Source organism: Olea europaea, chromosome 18 (genome assembly GCF_002742605.1).
Source record: "Olea europaea var. sylvestris chromosome 18, O_europaea_v1, whole genome shotgun sequence".
NCBI classification, from domain to species: Eukaryota; Viridiplantae; Streptophyta; class Magnoliopsida; order Lamiales; family Oleaceae; genus Olea; species Olea europaea.
In genome coordinates this window covers 25,198,715-25,210,200 of record NC_036254.1, presented here as the reverse complement: position 1 = coordinate 25,210,200, position 11,486 = coordinate 25,198,715, and the positions used below count along the sequence as shown (strand labels likewise).

Sequence of the window (11,486 nt, the reverse complement as noted above, 5' to 3'; positions counted from 1 at the left end):
TTTTTTTTAAGTTACAACAAACCACATTTAAATCTGCATAAGAAATATAAATTTTGCTAAATTAGCATTTCTATCCGAGCTTCTAAATCTAGAGAGCTCTAGAAAACATCTATTTCTTCCCTACCAAATCACCTTGACAGAATTCTTATCAACTTGCATTGGAGATAAATATTTTTAAATACATTCTATTTAAATTGGAATGAGTTGATCTTCTTTTTCACTTATTTTATTTTTTTATATCAAAAGTTTAACCCTTTTAATTGGGATGGAAACCATTCAAATGAACCAATTATTTACTCTCTACCCAATGTTTGAAATGAAGACCTTATGTACAAATACGAATAATTAGAAAATGAATTAAAACTTTTAAGTGTTTTCCTAATTATTTTACAAGAACAGAGCATGTTATATTGTTGCTTATTAATTTGAAGTGAAATTTCAAATGGAGCACTAATTATTTATTATTACTTTTTCTTTCAATCATGTCACCTAACCACTAGGTTGATTGCCACAACTAATGTTGGCAATGGGCCGAGTCGGTTCCACAAGTCGAGCTAACTCGACTCGCTAGCTCGCGTTTTATTTTTCCCATAATAGATAAAATCCTCCTCCTTGATTTAGGTTTGGGATCAACTACTTAACTTTTGAGTGTGCGGGGTTAAAAATTGTACACGAACAACTTGTTGTGTATATAATTTTTTAAAAACATTAAAAACAGTATTATGAAATAACAAAATTTGATTAATGTAGTTAAATTAAATATCACTTATCTGACGACATGTAATTTCGACGTATTTATCTTGCAATCGAAAATGAGCGTCTTGCCAGTTCTTGACACACATTAATACTTCTAAAATATCTTTTTTCAGCCGGCTCCCAATCTCAGACAGAACTCTTTTATCTGCACTAAAAGCAGACTCTGAATCTACAGTGCTAACCGAAGGTGTTAGTAGGTCTTTTGCAAACATAAAAACCACTCGGCATCATTGTTCATATTTTTGCTAGAATTTAATTACTTCTTAATAAATTATATCTGGGTCCATAATACATGCTAAAGGAAATAAGATAGGCAGCTCTTCTCAATATATATATATTTTTTTAACTATAATTCCATAGAGTATATAACTTCACTAAAGTCGAGGTCACTTTTGTATTTATGATAAGCCCCTACAATTATAGAAAGACGTTCAAACACCATACAACTAGTAGTATAGTATTCTACAAATAAAATATTTGTAGAGTCAAAAAAATTTGTCAAAATTTTTTTAACTTGTAAAGCTAAAAGCCAATGAAATTCATTCAAAATACTTTCATTATTGTTTCAATATACCTTTTATTATAATATTTAAATATTAAATGTTCAAATCTTTCGCATGATTTTAATAACAAGCAAGTGGAGTTCCATATATATCCTACGTCACTAAAAAATGTTTCTGTATTTGTCACTTCAAATTCGACACAAAATTCCTCATGTTTTCTACTAAGTGAAATCGTGATATATATTAGTACATTCCTAATTTCTTGAAATTCATTCTTAATATGTTTCAAACTATCTTGGACATTAAATAAAAAATATGACACTCACAACAAATATGAAATAAATAATTACCGAAATCGAGTTATAGAACCCTACACAATTTATCGATAACTGGCTTATTAACACTAACGTTGTCAAACTTAAAAGAACGTATTTTACTCTCGCAGTGATATTCTCTAATAATATTCATAATAGCATTTTATATATTGTTAACATTGTGAGGAGACTTAATAATTTTAAAGGCAATAATTTTTTATGCAAACACCAAAGTAGGTTTATGTAGTGTGTAGTTGCAGCTATATATCTATTTTATTAATCTTTTCCCATATATCCGAAGTTAAAGATATAATATTCCTATATTTTTGTAAATCAGTAATTAATTGTTTTTTGAATTAAAAAATATTTTATTGTACCGAGAAAAAGAGAGTTTCGACTTATCCCGACGTACCTCGGTTGAAAATAATTCTTTCACTTAAGAAAAGAAATGTTGATTGCTCGTTATTACCAAAGGCAACTCAGCACCACCAACAAACTTTACCATTCCCATCTGTGCTTTCTCTTCCTGATACATCCACGTTCAAAGTGTCATGGAAGCAAAACTAGTGGTTGGACTACCAAATTGCAATTGCATTTGATTGGCAAGAAGAAGCTCATGTTTGACCACACATGCTTTGTAGTGACGATTTAGGTCGGTGGTAGCAATGGCCTTCTGCCATTCCACTTGTTGTTGACAGTATTTACATACTGATTTAAACTTTGCAGCTCTATTGAAGACACAGCCCATTGGAATTAATTTAAAGTGATCTCAACATTTTTTTCTTTTTTCCCCTTTCGCTAACCTCTTGAAGCGGGAATATCTAATTCATGTTTATTCTCATGTTCCGCTTTAGGAACATTAATGTCATCCAAATAAATTATATTACTACTTTCATGAGCTTCAAAATTTGGAATATTTTCGAGAATTGGCACTTCTTTTAAACCAACAAATTCATTCCGAAATCAACTTAGCGACGTCATAGATGATTCGCCTCAAACACCACCGAACAAGCCCTCAACAAATGTGTGTGGATCCATTTGTGAATTGTGAACTTGTAATGAAATGTGTAGGATATGTATAGGGTTATTGTATAGTAAGTATAATTAGTAAATTTGTAGTGTGGTAAATTTGTAATTGTAATTGATATAATGATATTGAATAATTGAAATTGAAGGTAGAAAATTAGAAATATAGAAGTAGTAGATTGTGTAGAATGAAGAGGGTGAGAATTGTAACAATTGTTTGTTGTTGGAATGTTGTGTTGTTTTGTGAAAAAATTTGGAAATTGATTGGGGTATTTTTATAGAATAAAAAAAAAGGAAAAAAGTGGATAAAACGGCCTCTTTTGCAAAGTTCAGTGAATGGTCACTGAACTATAACGGCGATCAAAATGGCCACCTTTTTAAAAAAAAGTGGCCGTTTCAGTCACTGTTCATAAAATGAGCCACGTGCTCGTCTACCACGAGCCTAATCGTGGGGCACTCGCCCATGGGCGAGCATAGCGGCATGAGCCCTTTTTTTAAGAGTTAAGAGGTTAAACCGGCGAGCAGTTCGGCTCGATTGCCACCTTTGACCACAACATGTCATTAAGGATTTTACTAACTTGTAATACTGCAACAAATTATAAATTCAACGAACAATTTGAGTGAAAAAAAATATATATATACTGTTGAGAGAAGAAATGGTTACCATGTTAACACTCTTCAAAATATCTTTAAAACTAGAGCCGCAGATACATCAGTAGAAATCAGTAAAAGGGTGAAAAAGAAGTAATATCTCTACCACTTTTCTTTCCTCTAAAATTAAAACTATGTTCTTTGAACATCACCAAATGAAGTACTAAAAGATACAACACTTTCACTCGATGAATTTGGATAACAAACTTTTTTGAGCTCGTTATATCTAACAATATCGAAATTGTAAAGCTTCATGAGACGGTTTTGCTTCGCAATAAACCGACTTTGGAAGAATCCTTCGAAAGAAGGCTCCCGGGATGTCCTCAAGAAGAAACCGTAGCCAGCCATGAAGTACATTGACGTTACATAGAAACAAATAGGTTCCATTACGTCCCAAGAAAGTTCCCAGAATGTTAGCCTCATAAAGGCTGCTGTTTGGATAATTAGATAACCTAGTCCACCCCAAAGCTCACGGCGTACCATCAACTCGGCTTTCTTGTCGATGACGGTCTTCTGTTTCTCCAATTCCTCGAGCTCGTTAATTCGCGTATCACTTAAATTGGATATAGGCACTGGTATTAGGTCTTTGATGGCTTTCATCACCTGTAATGGAAACATTGTACACAACATTGGATAAAACACGTCTTGCTTCACCTGCTTTTGTCTAATTCTGCCAGATCAATTAGTTATTCTTTTCAAAAACAGCCATTGCGTTTATTTGCTACTGAATCTCACTTTTCTTCTGGTAAAAAATTCCATGCACAAAGATTCTAATTTCTGTAAATCCTTTTCTCAATTCTCTGTATTAGAATTACCCTGGTAAATATATATATTTACTGATGTAATCACTTGGGAAAATTGACAGAATAGTAGGATGTCATTTTCACCCCTTTTTCTTTTTTCTCCCTGTAGAAATCATAAAAAGGTTGTCCCTTCTCAAAATTTCTCAACGACTACTGTTTTTCTGGAAAAAAAATATAATAATAGTAATAAAAAAAATCCACCCTTTTTACCCCATTTGGTAAAAAAAATTGATTAGATGTTCATGATGGTGATTTTTAGTCTCTGAAAATAATCTGCTTTTGATGAGTGATCCACCCAATAATAAAAGTCACCATCTCGTTTTAGGAGATCTGAGTGCGAAACATTGTTTCACTTTTCCTGTGGAAGAAGACACGGAACACGCACAATGAAGAAACTATCAGTTCTCGGTAGTCTTGAAAAATTTCTAAAAAAGAAGAAAAATTTATGTGTTCCTATTGATGGATGTTCATCCCAACAGATTAAATTAAATAAATGAATTCAATTGTAGATAAATAAATTGAAAAACTTATAGAAGTAAAAGAACCAACCTGTTCAGGACGGACGAGGACGAAATCACCCAGTACAATAACAGTGCCAGATTCATCAAGCATTTTGGCGAACACCATTCCTTGATCAACACTCGAGCAATATTTAACACAAATCTGTAAATAATCTGAATAAGAAATATAATCCTTTTCAATTTGCTTAAGCCTTTCCTTCACCAATTCAAGCTGGGACAATCTCAGAATCCTTCTGACATCCTCAACCGTCAGCTTCTTATTCGGCGCCTCCGCCGCCGCTCCTCCTGGCGGCATCAATCCTTCAAGCCTGATCCTGTCCCGGGTAATGTCCATCCCCCGGAGTTTCTCAAGCATCTTTTCCCCGGTTGGCAAGGACCGGATCTCAGGCGATATGGCCAACGATTGACGGTGAAGGTACCGCCGGAAAATCCCGTCATCTCCAAGATCCATAGCCATTATATTTTGCTTTAGCTGTTGATTTGTCGGAGCATTCGCAGCCGTCGATGATGAAGAAATCCGGCAATTCGTTAAAGCCGGATTTGTGATTCTAGACATGCAGAAAAGACGCTGGGCCAATGTTTTCCTAAACGCCATTGATGAATATTATTACAAGATTATGTATTTAGAGAGAAAAACAGAAAGAAATAACAATGGAGAAATTATCGTGTAAGACCTTCGTATTTATACATAGCAGAGACAGTAAAATTGGAGAAAATTATACTAAAAACATATCCCAATAATTTGGAATATTCGCACATATAAAAAAAAGGAAATATTCACTGTTCTCATATATCAAGTTCACAAGGAAAAGTATAATCACCGAACAAGTGTCTGGCTGAAGATGGGATGAAGGCACCGGCCGATCATCAGGGTCGGTAGAATTGACCGTCGTGATTAAAGAATGGTGGATGAAAAAAGAGCCAACGAACTGCGATGTAGAGATAAGTTCCTAAAAGATGACGTGGTTTTGGATTGGTGATGAATTGATTAGGGAAGGTTGGAATGGAGGCTGTTGAAATAAAATACGCAAACGTGTAGCCACATAATATTTGAGGGGACATCTGGCAGCATCCTAATTAGTCGGAATTGCAACCCCAAATCCCATTTTTTGTTTGGGTGCATTTGATTGCCAATATTTTTTATAAAACATGATTTTTTTCATCCAAATTTTTACTTTTGTACTGTTTGATTAATTTTTTTTATGGAAATTATTTTACTACTTTTGGTCATATGACCATATTTTTCTTGAAAACAAGAAAAATATTTTCTTCAGGTAGAATAACTTTTTATTTTTCAGGTAATTCTATATCGTCCTCTCTCATTTACTTCCTTTCTGTTTCATCTACTTACCAATAAAAAATGAATGAGTATAATATTTTTCAGATTGAAAAATAAATCAATCAAACACTTTTAATTGATAATTTTCATACAAATAAGTTTTGGACCATTTAATCGCATATAATTTATTTTCTTGTGCCCATAAGTCAAATCAGAGCAAACTAGACTGAGAGTATAATCTAGTAAAATTAAATAGCATTACTCTATCCTAATAGGTTTTGATCCAGCCATTCTGGATTAAAATTTTTCCTATACTACGAATCGCACGTAATTTTTGAGTAATTACATAATCTATAATCTACATTATAATATAATGTGTATAATATTAAATATTATTATTATTATTATTATCACATCAAATGATAAAAAAAAAATTTGGACGATTCGACCTTTACTATAATTCAATTATTTCAATAATACCTTACTTTTCTTTATTCAATATGTACTTAATTATTTTAATAATATTCTATTTTTCATTTTCAACATGTGTTTAATTTATTAATTATTTGAACAATATTGTCATTAATTATATTGTCAACTATTTAGTTATGATGAATTAATATTTGATACATTCATTACCTTATTTCTTATTTTTCAATATGTATTTAATTTATTTAACCATATTTAATAGATTCATTTCCTTTTCCTTTTTCAATATATATTTGATTTATTTAATCATTTGAACAATTATACCATGAATTATTTTGTCAATTATTTAGTTATGATCAATGTAAATTTGATAGACTTGTTCCACTTGATTGGATAGTAAATTAAATTCGTTAAAAAAAATTGGAACAAAATATGAACATTTTTAGAGTTTTCTTCTAATAGATTTATTCAGTGAATGATAAGATACGGAGAAAATAAATTGGAGGACATAATGCGTATCTATAATAAATAATTTTAATTGATATATTCAATGTATATTAAGCAAATATGCAAAAAAAGATAGTATTCGTTAGATGTTCCATTCAGATCAAAAGGGTAAATGGAGGGAATATTCTAATTGACTTCCTCAACTATTTAAATTGTTATTGAAAACTGGTTTTTATTTCATTTGAATAAAAAGGTTGTTCCCCGTAAACAATTTGTTTTAATTATTTTTTATATTCTCACATACTCAACTATTATTTTTATAAAACATATAAAAAAAATTTCAAAATAACGTGCAAAGCACGTCTATAACTAGTATATCCTTAAGATGATAAGATGTAATGTGATATTCAATAATAAGTCAAATACATTAAACTTTTATATTACACTTAATTAAACTTATTATTATTTTAAAATAGATGTTTTGTCACATAGAAGGATAATCATTCTAGAAACAATTCTTTTTTTTACATTGAAAACATATTTAGTACATTAAATTAGAAAAAGATTAATAAGAGAAACGTACATAATAAAAAAGGTTGAACCCCAACTTTAAGGGTGTGCCATAGTATAAAGCTCGTAGATATTATTGTTGCAATTGATTTGACTTTCGCGATTAATGGCGAAAATTCGGGACGTAAACGTAAGCTTTCACCTTTTCTTGCAATAATGTATGGTATTGGATGCACACAATTTGGTTTCTTCAAGCACGGCTGCCACATATTCTTGATGTTGAATTATTGGCAAGTGGTTGCATTTTCTTATTCCTGTTTTTGGTACACAAAAGGCACCTTAAACAAAAAGGAAAAAGGCTCTAGTGTTTTACCTGATTTTTATTTACTGGGACCCATCTCATTTAGTCCATCTTGTACCTCGAATTGTTTCTCTTAGATAGCTTCATTATTTTTATTCTTAAGATAGGATGAGAATATAGGAATCTTATTCCATGTTCTCAGGACAAAAATTTGTGCTAGAAAGAAATGAAAATGTTCAAAATATTTGAAATTTTGATGTTCAGTTTTGATTGAATACAGTGTAAGTACAAACATAGAAGTGATAAATTTTGGAATTGGAATTCTTAAGGGTTTCTTGGCTGACATAATTTGATTGAAATTAGAATTTATTCTTCCCACTGTTCCATTGTGCAATATCATCCGTCAATTGTTGAGTTGTGAGCTCTCCGTTGTTAATGTATATGATTATATAGTACATGAATGAGTTCATGTGAAAAAAGTAATAATATGAATAGATTTTGACTTGTTATCAACATTTTGTACTTGAAAATAATCTATAATAGTTAGCCCTTGATTGAGCCCCATTTTTTAGGAAATAATGTATTTTGAATAGTAGATTGATAGAGAATGTGCTGTTAAAAATTAAAGAAATATTTTCAATTTATATGTAATATTATTTTATTAAAAAATGTGTCGTTGAAAATGAGTTCTAAAAAAATAAATTTTAGGAGAATGGGGATGAAACAAGGGCTTAATAGTTAATACGTAATAATAAAAATTAAAAAGTGTGGATGTGAGGGAAAGATTAGTTTTTTTCCATTTTGCCCTTACATTTCTATGTTTATGGTCGATACTATCCTTGACAGTCAATTTCTTTCATTAAATACGATTACTATTAGTTTGTTAATATTAATCTACAATATAAAATAGTGTAATCAATGGGATATATTTAGACATTTGAACCTTATTAGTCAAAGTTGAACGTGCATTGCAAGTTATTCTAAAATACTTTACAAGTAATGTAAAGTGATATTTGGTACCAATTTGTTGGATGATTTGATAAGTCTAAGACGAATTAAAAAAAAAAAAACATTTAGCATAGGAATTTAAGAGAAAGAAATTGTACTCTTCAAAACTTAGTTTTTATTATTCAAATTTTTTATAATGATGAAATACTATAAGTGAGCATTTTTTTTATATTACATTTTATACATAAAAATTAATTATTAATACATAAATTTAAACACTCATTAAAATTTCTAGATATATGATATGAATAAATTCATCTATAATACTATTCTAGATTCATGTAATTCAAGATTCATCAAGTGAAAATTTATTGAATCTAGCCCCCGTTTGGCCCCTATTTTCTATAAATGAAAATGGGTGTAATGGTATTTTTTAGGAAAATGAGTGGTTGAAAAGGAAAAAAGTTTTCAATTTACATGTAATATTATTTTATGAAAGATTGTATGGTTGAAAATAGGAAAGAAAAAAATGGAATGTAATTTAATGGGGGCCAAACATGGGCAATTGAGAATTAATAACACGAATTTCATAAATGACAATAATTACGTAGTATTTACTACATATCGAATAACGAAAAGTAAAGTATTATTAAAATAATTAAATTGTAGGGGGTTAAAATCGTCAAAAAAATTATGCTCCCTTGATGTGATATTTTAATGTATTATAGATTATATTTTTTTCTCTTTTGCCATATCGCCGTTAATTTCTGATTAAAAACATTAATTCATCATAGAATAAAGAAAGTTATAACTTATAAGTTTTAATTAAATTCTAGCTAAGCATATACAATAATTAATTTCAAAACCTTGTTCAAAAGAAAATTTTCAAAGTTGAACAAACCAAGTTTGTCTCTCCTCCTCAAGTTTTCTCAAGTATGATTTCACAAAAATAAAATAGATTCTTGAAATTTCCTTTTACTTCTCTCCAAGAAAATATATGTTGTGTAGATGTTGGAGGCATCAATACGGGTTTGAGATGGTAAGAATTATTACACGGTGTGTTGATTGTTATGCTTCCTTTTTCACGTCTATTTTAGATTGATTTTTCAAGTGCTAAAGTGTTTTAGTATTTAAGAGGAAAGAATTTAGTGCCCAATACATTACAACTAATTTTCTATTATCAATGTGTCACGTGGATTGTTCTGATATCGTTGTTCGAATGGAGATGGGGAACTAGTGGTTTTTATTCAGTGTTTAGTTTTGAAGAAATTGCGTTCTCCACAACAAGAACTTATACGTTATAACATATTTAACACATGGTATATAGTATTTGTGCAAGCCGTTACATTTCATTACACTATTTAGTTGCTATTATGGAGTTTGTAACTTTAGAGCATCTCCAACCACATCCCTATTGCACTATAATTCACCAAATTACACCAACTTTGGTGCAAATCTTTTGCAACCCATTGCACCATTTAGCACCAAAATGGTTAAATACCTTTTTACCGTTCTCTTCAACTTTTGCACCAACTTTTCAAGGGTATGTTTTTCTATTTGTTATACAATAAATTTTAATTCTAATTTAAATTATTATTATTATTATAATAAAAAAAATTAATCATTTAATCAATAATAATTAATTGTGAATACTATTTCAACTTTGTAATATCATGATATTGTGATTTGAAATATATTAAACTCCTTTTTAGTATTGTATTTCTATTAATTGTACTACATTTTTAAATTTATTAATGAATTCAATATTTTTTAACTAAACATAATTATTTATTTAATAATTTATGTAGTAATAAAAATAAATAAATAAATAAATAATGAGATAAACAAATTGTCAAAATTTAAAAAATGAAAAAAATTATTAAATATTATTCATTTGGTGCAACTTTTGATGTAATGGATTGGAGATGATTTTCTACTTGGTGCAAAATTTAATGCCGAATGGTACAAATTTCGGTGTAGTATTGGAAACGATCTTAAAAAAAAATAAAAAATAAAAAAATTACATGTCATGTAAATTTAATAATGAACAAATTAAAATGTACGTAGATGTAATATGATTATTACAAAAATTGTAATAAGACCTACACACATATAATGCAGGATGTGATGTGATTATTACACAACTGTAAGTTACAAATCGAAAAATTACTGATAATGTAACAAAATTAACGTAAGTTACAATCATCGTAAAAAAAATACCTATACTATAATATGTCGAGATATTTTTTTCCAAAAAATTACATAAACTGTAATTACTGTATTTTTCTTTAAGCGCTAATTTATGTGGTGATTTTATAATATATATTAAAAATCGATATTTTCCAGCTCAACCCCTTGATTTTCCCTGTTTGTGTAAATGCTTATCTAGAAGAGTATTTTGTTGGGCTCATTGGTCCATATCAAGGTGGGTCTTTGATTGTGCCGAAGAAGGTATTCATTGCGAAAGATGCTGTTTGGCCCAATTATGCAGGTCTTGTTATCAAGTCCAGTAAATTAACTTAAGAAAGAAAGAAGTTCGAGCAAATCATTGAGGTTTAAATACTCAACAATTACAATCTTTTCGAAAACAAAAAGAATAATTTTGGAACCATTTACAAAATTAATTAATTAAATACTTAGAATAACAAGTCGGGTCTTTTGAATAAATTTGAAGTCGAGTACTTAAATCTTCAATTCACTATCGAGCTAAAAATTTCATAATATGTCAGCGTGATTTCATCCCCATCCATCCTTAGGATTAGTTTCACAAACTATATAGAGCACAATGAAAGTACTATACAAAGAATTGATCGCTACCTGAATTTTCAGTTGTAATTAATCGAAGACGGTCGGTCTGAATTAATTTGTGATGACTTGCAAATTCACCACTTTTAACATAGATTCAAGTTCATTTGACGTTGCAGAAGAGTTCAAAATCAGCAAAATCCTATCACAGACAATAAAATCCACATATTCAAAAAGGAGAAGAGACAGACCA

General features: G+C 29.9%; 1 protein-coding gene across 1 annotated transcript; it reads right to left on the bottom strand.

Annotated features, from left to right (window-relative positions):
- Positions 1-3,256: 3,256 nt before the first annotated feature.
- On the bottom strand, positions 3,257-5,570 carry LOC111367921 (calcium uniporter protein 2, mitochondrial-like). Its single transcript, XM_022989033.1, has 3 exons — positions 5,396-5,570; positions 4,603-5,158; positions 3,257-3,853 (listed from the first exon to the last, which is right to left on the bottom strand). Exons 1-3 carry the CDS (start codon positions 5,440-5,442, stop codon positions 3,383-3,385), a joined length of 1,074 nt encoding a protein of 357 aa, XP_022844801.1. The 5' UTR covers positions 5,443-5,570; the 3' UTR covers positions 3,257-3,382.
- Positions 5,571-11,486: the final 5,916 nt, after the last annotated feature.